This window comes from Balaenoptera musculus, chromosome 5 (genome assembly GCF_009873245.2).
Source record: "Balaenoptera musculus isolate JJ_BM4_2016_0621 chromosome 5, mBalMus1.pri.v3, whole genome shotgun sequence".
NCBI classification, from domain to species: Eukaryota; Metazoa; Chordata; class Mammalia; order Artiodactyla; family Balaenopteridae; genus Balaenoptera; species Balaenoptera musculus.
In genome coordinates, this window is record NC_045789.1 from 69,730,995 (window position 1) to 69,757,169 (window position 26,175).

The following is a 26,175-nucleotide window of genomic DNA, read 5'->3' on the forward strand; positions in this document are numbered from 1 at the left end:
ATAGAAAGTGTGCAGCATGTTGTAGATGCTATTTTTAAGTTATTGCAGATCAGAATTAATGATGTGGAAGGCAGCAATAAAGTAAGAATGATTCAAAGGCTTTGCTTATAATTGTCCTACATTTCATATTTTTCTTGTGAGTATTTATGTTCATGTATTCATAACTTTTTTTAATGTTTTAATATCCTTTATAAATCAGGATCACTTTATAACCAGTATCTCAGGCAAGCACATAAAGTAATTTACTGGTAATGTAACTAAATTGAACAAACTCCCAGAGTGCTAGATTTTAGGGCTGAAAGAGATCTTTAAGGTTATATAATTAACAGCCCTCTCAATGAGGAATGTTTTCTACATTAAAACTGGTAGGTGGCCATTTCCAATTAATTGAAGTGTCTCTGTTGGCGGGGAAGTCTTTCTTAAGGGGGGGCTTTTTTCATGAATGGGCCCTTCTGCTCATTGGACAGTATTTTTTTTCAATTCTACATCTACCTTCCCGCTACTTCTGCCACCTGTCTGCTCGGTTGCTGCTGTACCACCAGCACTTACTTATTTGCACACAGAGTTGCTTGTGGTCACCACTTAAAAAATGCTATTTGAATTGAATGGGTTCAAATCTAGCACTCTGGGTGTTATGCTTAATTTTATGTGTCAACTTGACTGGGCCACACAGCGCCCAGATATTTGGTCAAACATTATTCTGTGTATTCCTATGAGGGTGTTTTTGGATGAGCTTAGCATTTAAATGGCTACACTCCTTAATGTGGGTGTGCCTCATGCAATCACTTGAAGGCCTGAAATAGAACAAAATGACTGACCCTCTACAGGGTAAGAGAGATTTCCTCCGGCCTATCTTTGCACTGGGACAATCAGTCCTTTCCTGCTCTCAGACTCAATTGAAGTATCGGCTCCTCCTGGGTCTCAAGGCTGCTAGCCTTCATACTGGAACTATACCATCAGCTCTCTAGTTTGCTGACTCACCCTGCAGATTTTGGGACTTATCAGCTTCCATCACTGCATGAGCCAATTCCTTGTAATAAATCTCGTTCTCTCTATCTGTATACATCCCATTGGTTCTGTTTCTCTGGAGAATCCTGATTAATACCCTGGGAAACACCAAACATAAGATTTCTCTTCTATGATAGCATTTAAACATTCAGAAATGGCTATTATGCCTCCCTAAAATTTTCTTCCTAAATATCTTGGTCTCCTCCTCTGAAGGAAATTATCTTAATATGGCATTAAGAACTGGGCACCATTCTCTACGTGTGACTTTACAAGAGCAGGCTTTTGTAGAACTGCTCCTGCCTCATGTCTGGACACTATACTTAATGTTATTTCCAGGTGTTAATGTAACATATTATATAATGAAAACTTAGCATTTCAATTCTGTAAACCTCACATTTTCTCAGGGAATTTTCCACACTTAAGTTAGGTCATTTTATTAGACACGTTTTTCTTATCACTTGCTATTTTTGTGGACAAGGAAAAAAATTATTTTGGAAATAAACATGACTATGGCTTGACATTCTGTGTAGATGTTGCTACTACCAAGACATTGAAATAAATACAATGACAATATTCTGAGACTAAGAGATGGATTGAATAGATGCTTCATTAAACTGAATACATTAAGACAATGCCCAAGTTAAAAGTTTCCAAGCCATTTTTTTAAAATAAGAAACAAGTATAAAAATAACCAGGTATCACTAAATGTTACCTTTGTTTGATAAATTGGTTGTGGCTCAGGTGGGAGGGATGTAGACAGTTCATGACTGAAGTGAAGCAAAAAGACCCTAGTGGTTTATCACATTTACCAGCCTTTGAAAATTCCTAAAATAATTAAAATGTTAGGTTTTCCCCTATCTGGCTCTTGGTTGAATATTTACAATCTTAAATTTTTGAGATGGTCTTAAAGCATGAATATAAAATTGTATAAATGAAAGAATATTTTACTGCAAGTCAAAAAATACCTTCCTTAAATCATATCTGAAAAAAATTAAGACTAGACTTATCTTTCAAAATTCAAAAGACTCAAAAAGTTTGGAGCCAAGAAATTTAGCATACACTCACTTCACAGATATTTAATGTCAGGTACTAGGCTGGGTTTTAATTATTGTGTTGTGAACAAAACAATGATCCTTTCCTTCATGGAGTTTCTAATCCAGAGAGGGAAGAAACAATAAACACAGAAGCGAACAAACACTACTAAGTGCTATATGGGAAAGTAACAATTTTGAAAGAGAATACCGGGTGTTCACTAATTAAGGTTGGATTCTCAGAAAAGCCTTTTGTTGGAGGTGGCATCTTAAATGAGAACTGAAAGATGAGGAAAAGCTAAAAGAACCATCATGGGGAAAAGCATTTTAACCAGAAGGAACAAGATGGTGAAGATAATGAGATAAAAGAAAGATCAGTCTGCAAGAAACAAAGAACCTGTGGTGCTGGAATTTAGTGCAGTAAGCAAGGGAAAGATGGTTTCAGAGGAAAATGGAGATATTGAGGAAGGGTCAGTCACTCAGAAGCTTGTAAGTCAAATTAGGAAGTGTGGAGAATTTTCCTGGTGCAATGAGAGTCTTTGAGTATTTTAAAGCACAGAATAATATGATCCAATTGACATCTTGCAAAGACGACTCTGACTACTGGGTAGAAAATAAGTTGGAGGGAGTCAAGGGTAAAAATAAGAGGACCAATAGCAAGACTGCTACAATGATTCCGGCAAGAAGTCATGGTGGTTTAGAGAAGATTGGTGGCAGTGGGCTGGAGAGAAATGAAAGGCTTTGATAAATATCTGGCAAGTAGAATGGATGGTACTTGACAATAGATTGGATGGGAGGAGGGTGAGGGAGAGGAAGCTGTCAACAGTTAATCCTAGGATTCTGGCTGGATAGTGAGATTAAGGAAGCTGGAAAGGAAACTCACTTGTGAGGGAAAAATTGATAATAAGTTTTGAGAAAATTAAGTTTAAGATGCTTTTGAAACATCAAAGTAGATATGCCAAGAAAAGTGCGATGTGCATCAATCTGGAGCTGAAAAGAGATCTGAGCTGGAGCTATACATTTGGAGATCATTGGAATAAAGATGTTATGTAAAGAGAGATCCTTTGTGACCTTTCTGAGAACAGTGTCAGTGGACTTGGGAGATGGGTAGGCAGGGTCCAGATTACAGTGGGTTGAGGGGAAGTTGAGGCCACAGACAACAGATATATACCATTATTTCAAGTAGTTTTGAGAAAAAGGAAGTAGAGAGATTAGGAAAAGCTGAAGGGGAGGTGGGAGGGTAGAGTAGAGATGTTTTGTGACGAGAGGAGTTTTCAGCTTGTTTTTAGGCTGTGAAAAAAGAGGTAGCAGAGAGGGTGAGACTGAGGATGTGAAAGATCAGGGCTGGAGGTGTGTGTGAATTTGAGAAAATCAATTACCAGAGGAGGAAGAAAAGGGTCAGGGTCAGCTTATAAAAGGAAGAGGAGCATCCCTTCCTCTTAAATACAGGGGGCTAACTTAGAATGGTGAGGATATAAGGGCATTTAGAAGAAGACGGGTGAGACTGCTGAGAGATTTCGGAACCGAAATGGATTCTATTTTTTTGGGGGGGTGAGGGAGGTACTGAGAGGTGGCATTATCTGCTGACAGTGAGGGTAAGATTAGGGTTGAGATTTTCTTCAATAGTTGCTGCAGAAAATATATAGGAAGAGGCATTAGACTCCTTCATGATTGTTGTCCCAAAGCCTTTCTATATTTCCATGAGGCTTGTGGCTATCAAACCTTTATGTGATAGCTTTATTGATTTCAAATTCCAAATCCTCTTAATACTAAATTCCTTGATTGATTTTTTTCCATGTGCCATTAACTCATTTTATAGCATCCCAGGGCTATGAAGCTATTAATGTGCTCCAAGTTCAAGGAAGTTTTCAATTTAACAAGGCTTTATGGCCTTCCTCATTTTACTAGAGTAGATGATGTTAAAGAAAGGCAAAACATCTTTAATTTGTCTCAAAGGACCTGACCAAGAAAAACATTTCCCCATCCTTGGGATTGTAATGGAAGAGAATACAAACTAGTAAATTTCGTAAGGTAGGTAAAGTTTCTACTATATTGGTTACAAAAGTATGATTGGTTCAATCTTATATTGGTGAAATGTCTACTTTATCATTCCTTTTCCCCAACTGACACTAGAACCACTCATTTGTAATCACTTTAAAGCTCAGTTATGGTCTTCATAAAATGACAGTTCAGGGAAATCTGTTTCAGCAAATAATGTTAACACATGTTTTTTCTTGAAGAGTTAAAAAATAGATGGATAACAGATTCAGTATTTATTAACACTTAGCAGCATATCGATTATGTACTTAGGCAGGAATAAGTAAAGCTCATTTGGACTCCATATAATTGCCATATGTTACTTTGTCATTTGAAGTTATTACCCTTAAGATTTAAGATCTCTTTACATTGGTTTATCTATTGTTAAGAAGGGATCTTAAGGAAAGTATTAGAGCTAAGCAATGTTGTTATTTGAGGCTTAAATTTTTTTTTTTTTTTTTTTGGTAATGTCAATGGAATCAGGACTACTTGGTTTCCTGCACCCACAGACTACCCTTTATCCACAGTTGCAATCATTTGACCCTTGCCCTGAGCTAAATTCTGCTTCAGCTTCTGGGATCGACTCTAACCTTTATCGGGGATAATTTCAGGAAATATAGACCAGTCTTTGGTTGATTCAGCATCCTCAATCTAGCTGGGAGTTGTTCTGATTGGTGCTATACTTCTAATCATTGACGTTCTGCTTCCTTGCTCAGCAGTTGATTACAAGATTCTATTATAGAGAATATATTACCTGGGCTTGAATCCTCACTTTACCAGTATCCTTGCCTTGTTGCCCTGGGTAAGTTATTTTACTTCTCTGAGCCTCAGATACATTATCTCTTAAATGCTGTTAGAAAGACTTCTGTTACAGAGGTGTTTTATTAATGCTTAGCTTTTGTCTGGCAAATAGAAGGCAGTTCCCTGTTTTTTCCCTTTCCCCCAAGTTCCTGTCTTCATACACTCCTCATTACACAAATTCTTGCAGGCCTGAGTTTCTGCTTTGCTTTAGGTAAACATCTTTAGGGACTAGAGTTCTGTGATCTACTGCTGGATCACTTTATGATGGTCACTGTCTGCCTACAGTCCTATATATTAACTGATCTTAGGGTCCCAGTTACCATGCCTCATCCATCTGCCCAGATAACTGATTGCATCTTACTGAATTGCCTCAATGATTGTCATATGCCTGGGTCACTACTTATTGCCTGACACCATATCTTATGATGACTTTGGACTCTCTGATTGTTTTGGCACCCCTCATCCCTGCTCTGCAAAAGTTATGTTTAATTCTGCCTCATTTATAGTTTTGGTCATTGTACGATATGATAAATGGACCTAAAAGTCATCTATTTTCTAATATGAATAGAGAAAATTGCCTTCTTAAAGAAAAATGTAAACCTATAATAATAGAAAGACTCAATATGCATTATAACATAAAATATGCATTTTGGGAGAAAATGTTGATAATTTTAGCACTTGTAATTTATGCACAGAATCAATTCAAGTACTCATCAAAATTCATTCTTCAAGTGAATGATGTAAACATAAGATCTTGGAATTTTGACAGACTGTCATATCCTTCCGGCATAGGCAAAGGTAAAAAATCACAATCAATGGAAGAGAGGTCAAGGGTAAAAGATAACTTATATGAATGAGCATCCTTGTCTTTCCATGTCAGTTTCAAAAGCTAATGATTTACTTGCTTAGATAAAGTTCTGTCTTATTTATGAAATATTATTAACCAGTAATAAATGACTGAGTTTGTATTTCATTCCTATAGTTTGAATTTGGTTGTCATTGGCATTTAAACCAAAAGTCACCATTAATACTTTCATATATTAATAACTTTCAGCCAATGTATTTATATAATACATTTTAAAATTAGAATATTAATTAAAGAATAGCTCATGAATGTTATTCATTCCAGGTTCTAGTGGTACTAGATTAATGTCTAGGTCTGAATCTATATATCTACATAAGCATCTTTATCTATTTCTATGTCTGTATTCAGTAAAACTAGAAAATGAATGTAATTACTTAATAATCAGACAATGGGGAATACATTTATTGTTTAATAATATTAGAGGATCACCTGGAATTTTCCCATTTTTCTTTACCATTTTGATGTTTAGATCTGGAAAGCATTTTAAATGATCTAAGTAAGTATCTGTCTATTCTCACATTACATTAAGTGGCATTGCAATGCTCTTAATTACCTATTGCACTTTCTGTGCCCCTGAAAACCAGGAAATAGCCTTGGCCTGGGACTTCCCTGGTGGCGCAGTGGTTGAGAGTCTGCCTGCCAATGTAGGGGACACGGGTTCGAGCCCTGGTCTGGGAGGATCCCACTTGCCGTGGAGCAACTAGGCCCGTGAGCCACAACTACTGAGCCTGCGCACCTGGAGCCTGTGCTCCGCAACAAGAGAAGCCGCGATAGTGAGAGGCCCGCGCACCACGATGAAGAGTGGCCCCCGCTTGCCGCAACTGGAGAAAGCCCTCGCACAGGAACTAAGACCCAACACAGCCATAAATAAATAAATAAATAAATAAAAATAAAATTAAAAAAAAAATAGCCTTGGCCTGGTATTCACAATACATGGGATCAAATGTCTGCACGTTGATGGTTGAGAAACAATGAAACCAAGATAATCAATCAGATTAAAACTTAGTGACTAAAATATTCTAACTGCTAAGAAAGCAATCAATGAAAAAACAGCTCAAGAGGACAAAGCTAAACCACAAGCCTCATGAATACCATTTATCTTCTTGTTCTTCCCATGAAGAAAGACAATTGCACACAAGACTTTACCATAGTGTTTTTCTAAAAGACAACAATTTACAGTCCTTCAGGCGGACAGACTATAGAGCCAAAAACAATCTCACAAAGTCTTTTCACATTGAAATATTTTTGCTCTCTTATTAACGCAGCTTGGGTATTGGAAGGTCTTAGGAGAAATTTGATTCTGAGGAGAAAGCATGAGTTTATAAATTGTCCAGCTAAAATAAGTGGACTTTCCTTAATGGTTCAAAAAGATAATTGCATTGAAATGAACCTTAAGCCTCCAATACAGAGGAAAATGTTACTGTGAACCCTTTGAAAAGTTGGCAGGGTAGTGTAGCTAAAAATATCCCAGTATCAATTACTCAGTACAAGGTGGAATTTAATTGGGTCAAGCAAACATCCCTCTTTTTTGTTCCCCTGTCCAAGTAACTCACAACTTTCAATCTCCAGGGTGCAGTTTTGTTCATCCAGAGGGTATCTTCGTAGATCCATCATACACGCAGCTGTGGTTGTGATCCTGTCAGAGTGAGAGAGAGAAAAGACAACATCATAATGACGATGACTTTCAGTTCCAGGCTTCCCAGCCCTGAATCATGCCTACCAGTTGGCATCAAAATTTTGTGATTAAAAATTCTGAAAGCAGGCAGATTGAATTTGAGTCTTTCTTTGCTGCTCACTAGCGGTGAGAGGTTGAGCTAGTTAATTTATCTCCAGGAGTCTCAGTCCCCTTATCAATCAAAAAACCAACTGCATAGAATGGCTGTGAGGATTAAAAGAGATAATACATGCGAAGCCCTGAGCCCAGTGCTTCATACTTAGTAAGTGCCCCACAAATGACGGCTATTATTATAGCTATTATTATCCCAGGCCCTTCCTTTATTTACTAGCCTCCTAACAATGTCTTTGCTGGGATCTGCAGCAAGTCTGGCTTTATGAGGAGGAGAACATCTATGTTGTGTGTCAAAGCCCACCTTCCTCTCCTGCTACAACCTAATGATAAAACAACAAAAGCAACAGCAACAACAAAATTCGTCCTTCATGGCTTTTGATGCCTCACACTCCCCACTATTAGGGACATTTGTCAGATTCACCTCTGAGGCCCTGGTCTACCTATATTCAGTAGAGAGCATATAACCAGTAAAGAAACATTATCCTAGGATCAGTGTTTACACCACATTTACCAACTCCAGTTTAGCTTATGTATCTATGCAAACCCAAGGATCCTGACTCTAGATATCCTACCTGGGTTTCCACTATCCCTCTGTTTTCTCATGCCTGGGCTGGTTTTCTGGACTGTGGTGTCTGAGAGTAACTTAAATTCACATGGCTCGTCCACTCATACAAACATTTGATATCACGCTGGAATTGACAAAATACTTCTCTTAAAAAAAACTATTTACACGGTCCCTTTTCACAAAGTAATGTATAATCAAAATTTTAAAAATTCAAAATTCAAATTTAATAATAAGCTTCCTTTCTACCTTAAGCCCCAGGAGCTACAACATTGGAAAATTTCCATACATACTCTGAATGCAAATAGAAGCCCAGCTATATCTCCTTATGGGGGAACTTCTTAAGAAGACTACCGCATACCCTGTTCTGAACCTAGCTTGTTTTCATTGACAGTGCATCTTGGATTTGGTTCTATGTTAGTAAATAATAAGCTATTTGTGAAAAAATTTACTACAGTGTATTAAGTTGTATGGAAATGCCATAATTTATTTGCGTAATCACCCTGTAGGGGGCATTTATGTTGTTTCATATCTTTTACTTTTACAAATAAAGATGCTGTGAATATACTGGTACACTCTACTATATCTGACTACATTGACTGGCTATTTCTAGAAAGGGAATTGTTGAAAGAAAAAAGGTATATGCATTTTAAATTTTGCCACATTGCTGTTCATAGAGATTGAGCCAGTTTACGCCCTCATCAACAGTGTATGTAAATTTGACAAAGTTCTTTTCATACCTTTGTTTTTTGAGGCTGTCAAGGCAAGTTATTGTTTTGGTCATTTGTGTTAACCTGACAGACACCTTCTTCCTAAAAACATTACTAGGAATAACCCTAGACCTTCCCAATTTCTCTTTGGCTTTCTTTATGAAAGATAAAAGTGAAGATCCTCTTTGAAGCCTTTCTTAGACAGGATGTTGGTCAATTAATCAGATTGATTTGAGCATTAGGCAAGAGCAAAAGGAATTTTAAAGTTTAATTAAAAATTTTTTAAAGTGTTTTACAAAAACTTTGAAGACTGGCTGTATTCCAGAATTTAGGACATAAAAGGATTTTACTAGATTACTTTTTGCTTCCTGCTCCCATAATCATATGACTTGATTAATTTTTTCATTTCACAACATGTCATGAATATCTTTTGTTGTCTGAAAATACAATTCCACCACATTCTTTTTATGGTCTGCAAAATGTTTCAAACACACTCAATAAGCCAACACAATAAATATTTTAAAATTGCTTAAAAACATCATCTCTCTACTATATTCTTTGTTTAATAGCTGCTTATGAATAAAAAATTGTGAAGATGTGAATATTCTCTAGGAATTACTGAAGTGTGGCCATCCTTATGATCTTATGAAGTAGTCAATTCTTTTCAACCGGGATAGTTTTTACCAACAGGGGACATTTGACAATATCTGTAGACAGTTTTGATCGTCAGGCTGGGGGTGGAGGGTGGATACTGGGCATCTAGTGGGTGGAGGCCAGGGGTGCTGCTACACATCCTACAGTGCCCGGGACAGCGCCCAACAATTAAGAATTATCTGTTCCAAAATGTCAGTAGTGCTATGGTTGAAAAACACTGCTAAAATGGTGCTTTCAAACATTTTTCCTCTGAGGAAAATTATAATAAAATGAAATCTTATAGAGAACCTCAACATATAAAATACAAATGAAATAAGTGAAAGCCATATGTTGTTAATATAGATTTGCCATATAAGTTCAAATGTTGACATCCATTTTAATGAGCACACACATTTGAAAGCAGGAATTATGATGAGAATTATGGTCTTAAATCTCCCTCAGCACCAATTATTTTTGTGTTATATTTTATTTGTATGGTATTGAGAAAATCCTAACAAACAGGGAAACACTTGCTTCTAAAATCTTACATGACCAGGCATGGGCTACCCTGAATTAGGGGGGAATATTACCCGTCTGCTTTGTAACTGCTGCTATTATCAATGGCACCTTTGCAGATGGTTCAGATACATTAATAGGTGGTTGGTCTCTAGTAGGTACTTAGCAGTGGATTAAAAGGAAGCTTTACCTGGTGTTGCATGCTCCGCATAAGCTAACCGGGCAGCACAAGTTAATATTATGATGGTCTTGAATGCATTAAAATGTGGCATAGGCTCTAGGTCCATCTACCTCGTCAGAAAGAGAAAAACAAATACCGTATGCTAACACATATATATGGAATCTAAAAAAAAAAAAAAAAAGGTTCTGAAGAACCTAGGGGCAGGACAGGAATAAAGACACAGACGTAGAGAATGGACTTGAGGACACGGGGAGGGGGAAGGGTAAGCTGGGATGAAGTGAAAGAATGGCATGGACATATATACACTACCAAATGTAAAATAGATAGCTAGTGGGAAGCAGCCGCATAGCACAGGGAGATCAGCTCGGTGCTTTGTGACCACCTAGAGGGGTGGGATAGGGAGGGTGGGAGGAGATGTAAGAGGGAGGAGATATGGGGATATATGTATATGTATAGCTGATTCACATTGTTATACAGCAGAAACTAACATACCATTGTAAAGCAATTATACTCCAATAAAGATGTTAAAAGAAAATGTGGCATAGGACACATTACAGTGTACATGCTTATAGTTTAAAAATAATTATAATATTTAAAAATAAAATTGAAATAAGATATGTGTGGAACTGTTAAAGAGCTTTTGGGATACTTGATAACATCATTTGAGCTCCACTGGTCAGCTTTCCTCATTTAATTGACATCATTTTTAGACACATGTCATCTGGTTAGTTAACCACATCATATGAAAAGCAGGACATGCTGAATCACTGATTCACACAGTATAAGGCTCCAGAGTTTTTACAAAGCAATTTGAAAAGTCAACAAAACATTGTCTGTAAAATGAATAACGTGTCTCAGGTGTTTGGGTACTACAGTTGTAAGTGGTAAAAAAACAGCTTTTGGAAAGCTTAACTGAATTGACTGTTGCTATCTATCATGATCGATCTTTTCAGCAATCAGTAAATATGAGAAATTTAATTGATATCACCTTGGGAAACTGCACATCACACCAGAAGCTTGCCCATGACCTGATGATTTTTCAACAATGATCGCCTGTGTGAGTTCACTTCTCCTGCCCCAAATCCCATTAAGATACCAAAGAGAGTTGAGTCATCACAACACAGAAAGAGAGGAAACTTGGAACTTGAGCTGCAGGAAGTGCCTGACTTTCTCTGTAGAGCACTGACCTTAGTGAAACAACTTCCTTCTTGGGATCTATCTTTTCCAAATTTTGAATTCTCAAGAGGATGTCATTGGCTCAACTTGGATTAGGTGCTAACACTCCCCAAATTATTTATTAAGGGCTGGAAGGAAAGCTACACACATACAAATATGGTCACCAGGGACCTGAAAGGGTCTCTTATCTAAGAAGAGAGGGATCATTGAGACTCACTCAGACAGGGACCCCTCTACAAGTAGGTACTCATAAATTCATGATGTGGCCCACAGAAATTTATGCAACAGAATGTCAGTCTCTGCTAATTTAAGAGTTTGGCATTTCTAGATTTTGTAATATGTATGAGTGAGTTGACAATCCTGAGCTCTTTGTGAGAAAAATTACTAAGCCAGAATTCCCAGGTGCATCAAGAAAAAGAGAGATGTCCCCGGGCAGAATGCTGTCCAGCTCTTGTCTTCTGGGTGTGAAGCAACAATGAACATCTCGAAGAATGACTGCTCCCTGTGTTCCATTTGTTTGCCTTGCCTAATGCAATTGCTCAGCAGTGGTTAGTCACCTCTACAACTAATTAACACATCTTCATGGAAGTGTTCTCACATCGTGGCTAAAGCAGCCTGGTATTCAAAATCTTCTATGGAGTCAAAGGTGCCAAAGATCACAAAACTGGATAGGTTGAGGGCTTCGAGACTGAAGCAATTTTTTGAATTTTGTTTTTAACTGTTCACACTCAAGTCATTCATTCTCAGTGTGTGAAAATATGATTATTGGCTGATAGCAAATGAAAGTATAATAGAGTAGAACCAGCGAAAAGCAAAAGTATTAACTGACTGTTTTTCTGAACTCAGACTTCCCAGAGGTACGGATTCATGACAGCGTAACAGTCATGTCTTCTTTCAAAGACATTTAGAATGACTTACATTATCATCCAATTTATTGACATTTTGACGGCTAGGTCAGAACACTGTAATAGGCTGTTAGTTAGAAACTATGGTCCCACGATACTTTGGAATGAACGGAAATCATGTTGCTGTAGTATTTATGTATTAAGGTGTATGCTGCAAGGTCACTGACCCTGAGTCACTGTAATCACAACTCATGCGTATTTGATGTCTAAGGGTAGCATGACTCTCATTGCTGATAAGACACGTCTAGGAAGTCCTGGCCCTTAAGTAGCTTAAAACTTAGCTACAAACACACACACACATACACACACATGCACGCACACACACATATATACATATGGAGTGTGCACTTTTGCAAGTAAGAATGGGGACTTAAATGAATGAATTATGTATGTATGGTTGAGATTTTCCTATAATCTTCAATCTTATAGTGATGAGCTCTAATTTTTAATGTGATCTCTGTAGAGCATAGCTGTACAATTTAATAGAATCTATATAAAAGGAATATGAGAAAGGAGAGAGGAAAAAAGCCTGAAAATGCTATATCCTAATCACACTCCTAAGATTGGTGAGATTGATAGTGAGTAGCAGTATAAGATTGACATCAGTATCACTTTGTAAAGTTTGTTTGAAGAATGTCCCATGGCTTCCTTTGGCCTCTAGGCTGTACCCTTAATCCATGCTAGACTCATCCCCCAAAGAAACCAATGAAAGATGAAGGATGGGTTAGCCTAAGTCATGACCAATGAGTACATAGATTTTTTTCCTTAGCTAACACTTACTGAGTGGTGAAAAGAATATGTATTATCTTCATAGTTGGCACCAAATTTTATTTTAGGTAAGCTACTATGTTTAGGAAAATACCTTAGTATTGGAAGGTGAAATCTTGAGAGCATGAGACATGAATGATAAACAAAAGGAGATAAACTGCTGTGAGATTTAAGAGGAATTAGGTGTGGGGAAGCAAAATGATGGAGTAGCAAAACATTTTGAAGAATGGTACTCAATTTTAAGATTTTTACATTGCTCTTATAATAAGTTTTTCTTTATTTACCTAAACCACGTTCTCTCCCCAGCAGCCCCACCCCAGTAAATCCTTATGCAAATGTTTTATTTTTATTCTTGTAAAGTGGCTGAATTCCATATCTTGACAGCATTCATGGAACAGTAGTCTATAAGATAAACCAATTCAGCAAAACCTGAACTTCAAAGCTAGAGACGGCCAAATCATGAAGCCCTTTGGGAAGCCTCAGCAACCCTGGGGAAGGTGTTGGACTCCCACAAATAATGGGTTGCATGTTTAAGCTACTCTTACCTAGATCTTAAGGGGCAGAGTGATCTTAGCTAATATTATGTTAGAATCCTATATAGTGCTAAGCACCATATTTACTGTATTGGTTACCTATTGCTCTTGTAACAAGTTACCACAAATTGAGTGGCTTAAAGCAACACAAATTTATTCTCTTACTGTCCTGGAGGTCTGAAATTCTAAAATCAAGGTTTCAGTAGGACTGTGTTCCTTTTGGAGGCTCTACAGGAGAATCTATTTCCTCGCCTTTTCCAGCTTTTAGAGGCTGCTTTGCATTCCTCAGCTCATGCCCCTACCTCTATCTTTCTCCATCATTCCAATGTCTGCTTCTGTCCTCACGTCTCCTCACCCTCTGACCCTCCTGCCTTCCTTGTATAAGAAGCCTTGTGATTACACTGGGCCCACCCCAGATAATCCAGGATAATCTCATTTCAAAATCCTTACATTAATCCCATCTGCACAGTCCCTGTTGACACCTAAGGAAACATATTTACAGGTCCTGAGAATTAAGACGTGGATATCTTTAGAGGGCCATTATTCCGACTACCATACATGCATTATTGAATTTATTATTTACAAAAGCTTTATTATGTTGATGTCATTTTTATGCCCATTTCAAAGATAAGGAAACTGACATCTGATGAGGCTAGAAAAAGTTTCCAAGTTTATATAGTCTGTAAATGAGGTTCAAATTCAGATATGCTAGACTCAGGAGCTAAGGTTTATTATCTTTCCAGTTATTATATTCAGGCCAGATAAATCTAAGCAGAGAACAACTGGTTCAGTAAAATTTCTCCCACAAGCAGTAAAACAGATTAAACAACTAAGAGTTGAACTTACTATAAGTTTTTGGTGTTCATTTAGTTATCAATAATTTAGGACAACGTTTGTCAACTCAATAATGAGTATAGACATGATAGAGGACTTATTAGGAATCAGGTAATACTATAAGCATGGCGGTTACAACAGTTAAAAATATCCAACTGCACCTTCCTGCTGTCATAATTTTTGTTTTGTTTTGTTGTTTGTTTTTTAGTACTGTCAGGTAGCAGAAGATAGAGGATAGAGCCATTGTCTACTGGTTTAAAGAAATAACCAGGGAGGATATGCTTATCTCTCATTTGGGACTACTAGCTTTGCCATTTTTCTAGAAATACAAATATCTCACATTAGAGAAATGTTTACATTATCAAGAAAACATGACAATCACTCAGGAGGGAGAGAGTTCAATCTTACACTTATTTATTTGGTGTGTCTGGTTGGTTTTTGGACGCCTTAACTTAAGTTTGTTGTATTCCATGAACAGAGGTATTCTGCAGGTGGATACAGGGTAGAACAGGCAAGAAGAAGAGGGTTATTATATGCACATACAAGTTCAATGCTTGGTACATAATAGTCTCTCAATTAACTATAGCTATTATTATTTTTAAACTATATGCTTCTAAATACATACACACATGTAAGATTGCTAATACAAGTGCATTGTAAGATTAATGCAGGGTCATAGTAAAACACCTGAAAAATACAGAAAATTATAGATAGAATAAAAATGATCCATAATCTCATCACCACAATCTGATTATTAACTTCCTTTCTTCTAAGTATATTGTTTAATAAAGTTGAAATTACATTGTATTTAACCATTTCATTTGCTGCTTTTTGCTTGAACATTCCTCTGTTGGGTGACATCAGAGGGTACTCTTTGGTGATGCTTTAAAAAAAATCTACACTGAATAAATAGCATTCTTGTTGCTCCTCTTATATTTTTATTTTTTGATTCTACTTTCTTTTCTCCCTCTGTTTTGTACTCTTTGTGCTGAATGTTAATGACACTCTTCTCGGTGCAATCCCAAGCCGTCATTTTCAGGTAATTAGCTACATACCAAATGTTGTGTAAATGGGCTCATTTTTATTCATTTCTGTTGGAAGAGAGTGATTCATGAACCACTTTGTGAATATGAAAAGCTGTTCATAAATCAGAGCAGCCTGGGGCAGGGGAACAACAGCCACAAAAAGTACTCACAGGGCAATAGTAATTAATAGACCCTTGTCAAGGACCCAGTGCTAATCTCAGTTATGTTTATGTCTCGCTGAGTTCAAAATAGACTATTTTCCCCAAATTATATCACTATATTCATATATCTGTGGAGTATAAGAACATGTGTTAAATTTCTACCATGCTTAATGTTTCCTAGGAATAGTTAGCTGAGATATGTGTTAGGTGGCAGAAAAACCAAGACTACCCCTTCTAAATCAGAGCATCTTTATTACATCATCTTGATCATCAGCAATTTCTGTAATAGACAAACTGTGAGGAATTAAAATAATAATAAGCCCGTAAACAAGCGAAATGGACTTAGAAATGATAGTAAAACTCAAATTCAAAGAAAATGTTTACTTCTGATGGAATGCCGTGACTTGGTAAGTGCAGGATAGTTAAATAAGAACTCATAATTAGGAGACAAAGCAAAGATATGGGTCTTCTTTCACAGCTATTCATTTTTTTTTTTTGACTTAGTTGCAGAACTGCTCTGTTGCGTTGCCACATGGTGAGTTCTCTCAGAATAAAGAGGTGACACATTTACTGAGGGGTAATCTGAGTAATCTTGAAATGGTATTCCTGAAGGAGTGAAATAAGATTCTAGAGTGATAGAGCATTAAAATACTGCATTGTCTTAGGACAATGGCTTTATGTAGGGAAACAAAACAAAGCAAAAAAAAAAAAAAAACCCAAACAAATACAAGTAAGGCAGTAGTATAAATTATGCAAAATTTCCAGCTCCCCATGAGAATAAGAACGGGGCTTGGGACATCATCCTTTTTCTTTTTAAACAAGTAACACATTAAAAAAATTCTGAAATTTGTGGGGAAATATTACTTCTAATATGACTACTAACAGCATTGTGGTATATTTATTTTCACCCCCTCCTTCCCCAATGGCTGTGGGACTTTTTGCATGCTTGTAACCATGTTTAGGATTCTCTCTTCTTCCCTTTGAATCTTAATATATAATAATCAGGATTGCAAATCTTTCAGTGGGAAACAATATACTGGACATTTAAGTGGTTTTCAATTTTATTAGTTTAAATGAAAGCTAATAAACACTTACATGAATATATGGATTTTTCATGTTTTGGATTAATTCTTTTTTTATAACATCTTTATTGGAGTATGATTGCTTTACAATGTTGTGTTAGCTTCTGCTGTATAACAAAGTGGATCAGCTATATGCATACATATATCCCCATATCCCCTCCCTCTTGCATCTCCCTCCCACCCTCCCTATCCCACCCCTTTAGGTGGTCACACAGCCCGGAGCTGATTTCCCTATGCTATGCGGCTGCTTCCCACTAGCTATGTATTTTACATTTGGTACTGTATATATGTCAGTGCTACCCTCTCACTTTGTCCCAGCTTACCCCTCCTCCTCCCTGTGTCCTCAAGTCCATTCTCCATGTCTGCGTCTTTATTCCTGCCCTGCCTCAAGGTTTTCAGAACCATTTTTTGGTGCTTTTAGATTCCATATATACGTGTTAGCATATGGTATTTGTTTTTCTCTTTCTGACTTACTTCACTCTGTATGACAGACTCTAGGTCTATCCACCTCACTACAAATAACTCAATTTCTTCTCTTTTTATGGCTGAGTAATATTCCATTGTATATATGTGCCACATCTTCTTTATCTATTCATCTGTCGATCGACACTTAGGTTGTTTCCATGTCCTGGCTGTTGTAAATAGAGCTGCAGTGAACACTGTGGTACATGACTCTTTGTGAAGTATGGTTTTCTCAGGGTATATGCCCAGTAGTGGGATTGCTGGGTCATATGGTAGTTCTATTTTTAGTTTTTTAAGGAACCTCCATAGTGTTCTCCATAGTGACAGTATCAATTTACATTCCCACCAACAGTGTATGAGGGTTCCCTTTTCTGCACACCCTCTCCAGCATTTACTGTTTGTAGACTTTTTGATGATGGCATTCTGACTGGTGTGAGGTGATACCTCATTGTAGTTTTGATTTGCATTTCTCTAATGATTAGAGATGTTGAGCATCCTTTCCTGTGTTTGTTGGGAATCTGTATATCTTCTTTGGAGAAATGTCTATTTAGGTTTTCTGCTCATTTTTGGATTGGGTTGTTTGTTTTTTTGATATGGAGCTGCATGAGCTGCTTGTATATTTTGGAGATTAATCCTTTGTCAGTTGCTTCATTTGCAAATATTTTCTCCTGCTCTGAGGGTTGTCTTTTTGTCTTGTATGTGGTTTCTTTCGCTGTGCAAAAGCTTTTATGTTTCATTAAGTCCATTTTTGTTTATTTTTATTTTTATTTCCATTTCTCTAGGAGGTGGGTCTAAAGGATCTTGCTGTGATTTATGTCATAGAGTGTTCTGCCTATGTTTTCCTCTAGGAGTTTTATAGTATCTGGTCTTACATTTAGGTCTTTAATCCATTTTGAGTTTGTTTTTTGTGTATGGTGCTATAGAGTGTTCTAATTTCATTCTTTTACATGTAGCTGTCCAGTTTTCCCAGCACCACTTATTGAAGAGGTTGTCTTTTCTCCACTGTATATTCTTGCCTCCTTTATCAAAGATAAGGTGACCATATGTGTGTGGGTTTATCTCTGGGCTTTCTATCCTGTTCCATTGATCTATATTTCTGTTTTTGCGCCAGTATCATACTGTCTTGATTACAGTTGCTTTGTAGTAGAGTCTGTAGTCAGGGAGCCTGATTCTTCCAGCTCCGTTTTTCTTTCTCAGGATTGCTTTGGCTATTTGGGGTCTTTTGTGTTTCCATACAAATTGTGAAATTTGGGGTCTTTTTTCTCCCATTTCTTCTGAACCATGTGGCTGACAGGGTCTTGGTGCTCTGACCGGGTGTCAAGCATGAGCCTCTGAGGTGGGAGAGCCGAGTTCAGGACATTGGCCCAACAAAGACCTCCTGGCCCCTCGTAATATCAATCGGCAAGAGATCTCCCAGAGATCTCCCTCTCAATGCTAAGACCCAGCTCCACTCAACGACCAGCAAGCTCCAGTGCTGGACACCCCATGCTAAACAACTAGCAAGACAGGAACACAAACCCACCCATTAGCAGAGAGGCTGCCTAAAATCATAATGAGTTCACAGACACCCCAAAACACACCACCAGACATGGTCCCCACCAGAAAGACAAGATCCAGTCTCATCCATCAGAACACAGGCACCAGTCTCCTCCACCAGGAAGCCTACACAACCCACTGAACAAATCTTACCCACTGGGGGCAGACACAAAAACCACAGGAACTACGAATATGCAACCAGTGAATGAGGAGACCCCAAACACAGTAAGTTAAGCAAAATGAGAAGACAGGGAAATACACAGCAGATGAAGGAGCTAGGTAAAAACCCACCAAACCAAACAACTGAGGACGAAATAGGCAGTCTACTTGAAAAAGAATTCAGAGTAATGATAGTAAAGATCATCCACAATCTTGGAAATAGAATGGAGAAAATACAAGAAACGTTTAACAAGGACCCAGAAGAACTAAAGAACAAAGAAACAATGATGAACAACACAATAAATGAAATTAAAAACACTCTAGAAGGAATCAACAGTAAAATAACTGTGGTAGAAGAACGGATAAGTGACCTGGAAGATAAAATAGTGTAAATAACTACCACAGAGCAGAATAAAGAAAAAAGAATGAAAAGAATTGAGGACAGTCTAAAAAAAGAATGAAAAGAATTGAGGAGAGTCTCAGAGACCTCTGGGACAACATTAAACACACCAACATTTGAATTACAGGGGTCCCAGAAGAAGAAGAGAAAAAGAAAGGGACTGAGAAAATATTTGAAGAGATGATAGTTGAAAACTTCCCTAATATGGGAAAGGAGATAGTCAATCAAGTCCAGGAAGCTCAGAGAGTCCCACAGAGGATAAATCCAAGGAGAAACATGCCAAGACACATATTAATCAAACTACAAAAAATTAAACACAGAGAAAAAATATTAAAAGCAGCAAGGGAAAAGCAACAAATAAAATACAACGGAATCCCCATAAGGTTAACAGCTGATCTTTCAGCAGAAACTCTGCAAGCCAGAAGGGTGTGGCAGGACATATTTCAAGTGATGAAAGGGAAAAACCTTCAACCAATAATACTCTACCCAGCAAGGAACTCATTCAGATTTGACGGAGAAATTAAAAGCTTTACAGACAAGCAAAAGCTAAGAGAATCCAGCACCACCAAACCAGCTTTATAACAAATGCTAAAGAAACTTCTCTAGGCAGGAAACACAAGAGAAGGAAAAGACCTACAAAAACAAACCCAAAACAATTAAGAAAATGGTCATAGGAACATACATATCGATAATTACCTTAAATGTAAATGGATTAAATGCTCCAACCAAAAGACATAGACTGGCTGAATGGATACAAAAACAAGACCCATATATATCCTGTCTACAGGAGACACACTCTAGACCTAGGGACACATACAGACTGAAAGTGAGGGGATGGAAAAAGATATTCCATGCAAATGGAAATCAAAAGATAGTTGGAGTAGCCATTCTCGCATCAGACAAAAGAGACTTTACAATAAAGACTATTACAAGAGACAAAGAAGGACACTACATAATGATCTACGGATCAATCCAAGAAGATACAACAATGGTAAATGTTTATGCACCCAACATAGGAGCACCTCAATACATAAGGCAAATGCTAACAGCCATAAAAGGGGAAATCAACAGTAACACAGTAATAGTAGGGGACTTTAACACCCCACTTTCACCAATGGACAGATCATCCAAAATGAAAATAAATAAGAAACACAAGCTTTAAATGACACATTAGACAAGATGGACTTAATTGATATTTATTGGACATTCCATCCAAAAACAACAGAATACACTTTCTTCTCAAGTGCTCATGGAACATTCTCCAGGATAGATCATATCTTGGGTCACAAATCAAGCCTTGGTAAATTTAACAAAACTGAAATCGTATCTAGTATATTTTCCGACCACAACACTATGAATAGACTAGGTATCAATTACAGGAAAAAAACTGTAAAAAGTACAAACACATGGAGGCTAAACAATACGCTACTAAATAACCAGGAGATCACTGAAGACATCAAAAAGGAAATCAAAAAATACCTACAAATAAATGAAAATGAAAACACGATGACCCAAAACCTATGGGATGCAGCAAAAGCAGTTCTAAGAGGGAAGTTTATAGCAATACAATCCTACCTCAATAAACAAGGAAAATGTCAAATAAACAACTTAACCTTACACGTAAAGGGATTAGAGAAAGAAGAACAAAAAACCCCCCAAATTTAGTAGAAGGAAAGAAATCTTAAAGATCAGATCAGAAATAAATGAAAAATAAATGAACAAAATGATAGCAAAGATCAATAAAACTAAAAGCTGGTTCTTTGAGAAGATAAACAAAATTGGTAAACCATTAGCCAGAGTCATCAAAAAAAAAAAAAAAAAGGGCAAAGACTTGAATCAACAGAATTAGATATGAAAGAGGAGAAGTAACAACTGACACTGCAGAAATACAAAGGATCATGAGATTACTACAAGCAACTATAAGCCAATAAAATGGACAACCAGGAAGAAATGGACAAATTCTTAGAAATGCACAACCCTTCGAGACAGAACTTTTCTTCAGGAAGAAATAGAAAATATCAACAGACCAATCACAAGCAGTGAAATTGAAACTGTGATTAAAAATCTTCCAACAAAGAAAAGTCCAGGACCAGATGGCTTCACAGGTGAATTCTATCAAACATTTAGAGAAGAACTAACACCCATCCTTCCCAAACTCTTCCAAAAAATTGCACATGAAGGAACACTCCCAAACTCATTCTATGAGGCCACCATCACCCTGATACCAAAACCAGACAAAGATGTCACAAAAAAAGAAAATTACAGGCCAATATCACTGTTGAACATAGATGCAAGTATCCTCAACAAAATACTAACAAACAGAATCCAACAGCACATTAAAAGGATCAAGTGGGGTTTATCACAGGAATGCAAGTATTCTTCAATATACGCAAATCAATCAATGTGATAAACCATATTAACAAACTGAAGGAGAAAAACCATATGATCATCTCAATAGATGCAGAAAAACTTCTGACAAAATTCACCACCCATTGGTGATAAAGCCCTCCAGAAGGTAGGCATAGAGGGAACTTTCCTCAACATAATAAAGGCCATATATGACAAACCCAAAGGCAACATCATTCTCAATGGTGAAAAACCATTTCCACTAAGATCAGGAACAAGACAAGGTGCCCACTCTCACCACTATTATTCAACATAGTTTTGGAAGTTTTAGCCACAGAAATCAGAGAAGAAAAAGAAATAAAAGGAATCCAAATTGGAAAAGAAGAAGTAAAGCTGTCACTGTTTGCAGATGACATGATACTATACATAGAGAATCCTAAAGATGCTATCAGAAAACTACTAGAGCTAACCAATGAATTTGGTAAAGTAGCAGGATACAAAATTAATGCACAGAAATCTCTTGCATTCCTATACAGTAATGATGAAAAATTTGAAAGAGAAATTAAGAAAACACTCCCATTTACCATTGCAACAAAAAGAAGAAAATACCTAGGAATAAACCTACCTAAGGAGGCAAAAGACCTGTATGCAGAAAACTATAAGACACTGATGAAAGAAATTAAAGATCATACAAACAGATGGAGAGATATACCACGTTCTTGGCTTGTAAGAAAAAACAATGTGAAAATGACTATACTACCCAAAGCAATCTACAGATTCAATGCAATCCCTATCAAACTACCACTGGCATTTTTCACAGAACTAGAACAAAAAATTTCATAATTTGTATGGAAACACAAAAGACCCCAAAAAGCCAAAACAATCTTGAGAAAGAAAAATGGAGCTGGAGGAATCAGTCTCCTGGACTTCAGTCTATACTACAAAGCAACAGTAATCAAGACAATATTGTACTAGTAAAAAAACAGAAATATAGATCAATGGAACAGGATAGAAAACCCAGAGATAAACCCACGCACATATGGTCAGCTTATTTTTGATAAAAGAGGCAAGAATATACAATGGAGAAAAGACAGCCTCTTTAATAAGTGGTGCTGGCATGAAAAGATGCTCAACATCACTAATTATTAGAGAAATGCAAATCAAAACTACAATGAGGTATCACCTCACACCAGTTAGAATGGGCATCATCAGAAAATCTACAAACAACAAATGCTGGAGAGGGTGTGGAGAAAAGGGAACCCTCTTGCACTGTTGGTGGGAATGTAAATAGATACAGCCACTATGGAGAACAATATGGAGGTTCGTTAAAAAACTAAAAATAGAATTACCATATGACCCAGCAATCCCACTACTGGGCATATACCCAGAGAAAACCATAATTCAAAAAGACACATGCACCCGAATGTTCATTGCAGCACTATTTACAATAGCCAGGTCATGGAAGCAACCTAAATGCCCATCGACAGATGAGTGGATAAAGAAGATGTGGTACATATATACAATGGAATATTACTCAGCCATAAAAAGGAACGAAATTGAGTCATTTGTTGAGACGTGGATGGATCTAGAGACTGTCATACAGAGTGAAGTAAGTCAGAAAGAGAAAAACAAATATCGTATATTAACGCATGTATGTGGAACCTAGAAAAATGGTACAGATGAGCCGGTTTGCAGGGCAGAAGTTGAGACACAGATGTAGAGAACGGACATATGGACACCAAGGGGGGAAAACTGCGGTGGGGTGGGGATGATGGTGTGCTGAATTGGGCGATTGGGATTTACATGTATACACTGATGTGTATAAAATTGATGCCTAATAAGAACCTGCAGTATAAAAACACAAACAAACAAAACAACTAATACTAAACTTTCATTGGGTTATTTGTATGGAAATATGTTAATATAAATGTTTCAGACATTACATGAAATTTCTAAAAATTTTATATGTTCTGGTATAATGTTATAAGTCATAATCCTAGTTATTACTTTAAAATGTATATCTCAGAAATAAAAAAAAAAAAAGTGGTGCTGGGAAAACTGGACAGCTACATGTAAAAGAATGAAATTAGAACACTCCCTAACACCATACACAAAAATAAACTCAAAATGGATTAAAGACCTAAATGTAAGGTCAGACACCTTCAAAGTCTTAGAGGAAAACATAGGCAGAACACTCTATGACATAAATCACAGCAAGATCCTTTTTGACCCACTTCCTAGAGAAATGGAAACAAAAACAAAAGTAAACAAATGGGACCTAATGAAACTTAAAAGCTTTTGCACAGCAAAGGAAACCATATACAGGATGAAAAGACAACCCTCAGAGCATGAGAAAATATTTGCAAACGAAGCAACTGACAAAGGATTAATCTCCAAAATATACAAGCAGCTCATGCAGTTCAATATCAAAAAGCAAACAACCCAATCCAAAATTGAACAGACCTAAACAGACATTTGTCCAAAGAAGATATACAGATTCCCAAGAAACACGTGAAAGGATGCTCAACATCACTAATCATTAGAGAAATGCAAATCAAAACTACAATGAGGTATCACCTCACACCAGTCAGAATGGCCATCATCAAAAAGTCTACAAACAATAAATGCTGGAGAGGGTGTGGAGAAAAGGAAACCCTCTTGCACTGTTGGTGGGCATGTAAATTGATACTGTCACTATGGAGAACAGTATGGAGGTTCCTTAAAAAACTAAAAATAGAACTACCATATGACCCAGCAATCCCACTACTGGGCATATACCCTGAGAAAACCATAATTCAAAAAGAGTCATGTACCACAATGTTCATTGCAGCTCTGTTTACAATAGCCAGGACATGGAAGCAACTTAAGTGTCCATCAACAGATGAATGGATAAAGAAGATGTGGCACATATACAATGGAATATTACTCAGCCATAAAGAGAAATTAAATTGAGTTATTTGAAGTGAGTTGGATGGACCTAGAGACTGTCATACAGAGTGAAGTAAGTCAGAAAGAGAAAAACAAATACCGTACGCTAACACATATATATGGAATCTAAAAAAAAAAAAAAAAAATGGTTCTGAAGAACCTAGGGGCAGGACAGGAGTAAAGACACAGAGGTAGAGAATGGACTTGAGGACACAGGGAAGGGGAAGGGTAAGCTGGGACGAAGTGAGAGAGTGGCATGGACATATATACACTACCAAATGTAAAATAGATAGCTAGTGGGAAGTAGCCACATAGCACAGGGAGATCAGCTTGGTGCTTTGTGACCACCTAGAGGGGTGGGATAGGGAGGATGGGAGGGAGATGCAAGGAGATATAGGGATATATGTATATGTATACCTGATTCACTTTGTTATACAGCAGAAACTAACACACCATTTTAAAGCAATTATACTCCAATAAAGATGTTAAAAATATATATACATTTCTTCCCATCTTTCCTTTTCTATCACCACCCCACAAACTAAAAATTAACAAAACAACCCCTCCCCTCAAATATACTTTATTCACGAAGCATACATGAGCACATGTATGGATTGCTGAAGTCAAAATATAGTCTCCTCATCAAGGGAAATGATATATAGAGATTTGCCTATGTTATATTAAACATAAAGTGATTCCTCTCACCCTTACCGTTGAGAATAATGACATTCGTTTTGACCATTTTCAGGTGTATGGAAAACCCGAATGTTCCAATTAACTCTGGTAATTAATTACTCTGAATAAAAACTGTTTTAGTACCTTGACCATTTAAATGAATAAACAAATGGTACAGTCCTATTATCCCAATACTGCATAAATTATAAGTGCATTTTAGTAGAGACATTTATCTTACTGAGTAAATTCAAAATACTGTACCCAATAAATCTTATTCTTAAATTCTTTTTTTTCTTTTATTCTTAAATTCTGATTATTTATTAAGAAAATATTGTGCAGTAAACATATAGAACTTAATTTTGAATATTTCATGTATCTAATAATATGGGTTTAAATAACATGATGCCTCATAGTAAACAATTTTTGAATTCTGTATTTTAAAAAATATTTGAATGCAGTTTAGTGGTTTAATATTTCTGAATTTTGTACTAATTAATCACCAATAATATAACAGTAAGTGGTACATTTGAAAACATTCACAACTTTTAATATCACTTATGTAAATAGAAGGAAGTATAAAGAATATATTAAGAATCATTTTTTAAATTTCACTTTCAAGTTTTCCACAAATTGTTATATTTAATAGAGAAGTTTACATGCTACATTTAATAGTGCAAATAGAAATATGAGAGTGGAAAGAACAGCACTAGGTACCTTGCACATATGTCTCCTCAAATCTTCACATTATCCCTCTATGTGGGAATCGTTTTGGGTTTAGAAGAAAAATTTGTTCCATTGGATAGGCAGATGCATTATGACCATAGTTTTGTGTTCCTAAGTTTACTCTTGACCTGTGGCAAAAGTGTAGATCTGAATTTATAAGCATTCTGTGTGTATTTGTATCTGTAATTCAGAAAGGACTTTACCTCTCCTTTTGTAGGGAAAATTGTGAAAGATTTTGAAATGAACCAGAAAGATTACTGGACATTTTGTCTAGAGGTCAGGGTCATCTCACCTTTCATTGTCTAAGAGCTATTTTGCAATTTTGTGCA

The 26,175-nt window shown here is 36.8% G+C and overlaps 1 protein-coding gene across 3 annotated transcripts in view; it reads right to left on the reverse strand.

The window, feature by feature from the left end:
- GABRB1 (gamma-aminobutyric acid type A receptor subunit beta1) overlaps positions 1-26,175 on the reverse strand; it is a 390,116-nt gene that overhangs the window by 82,102 nt on the left and 281,839 nt on the right. For all 3 annotated transcript variants that reach the window (XM_036853537.1, XM_036853539.1, XM_036853538.1), the window contains exon 5: positions 7,296-7,378. In XM_036853537.1, coding sequence (XP_036709432.1) covers positions 7,296-7,378 — 83 coding nt within the window. The remainder of the gene's footprint in view (positions 1-7,295; positions 7,379-26,175) is intronic.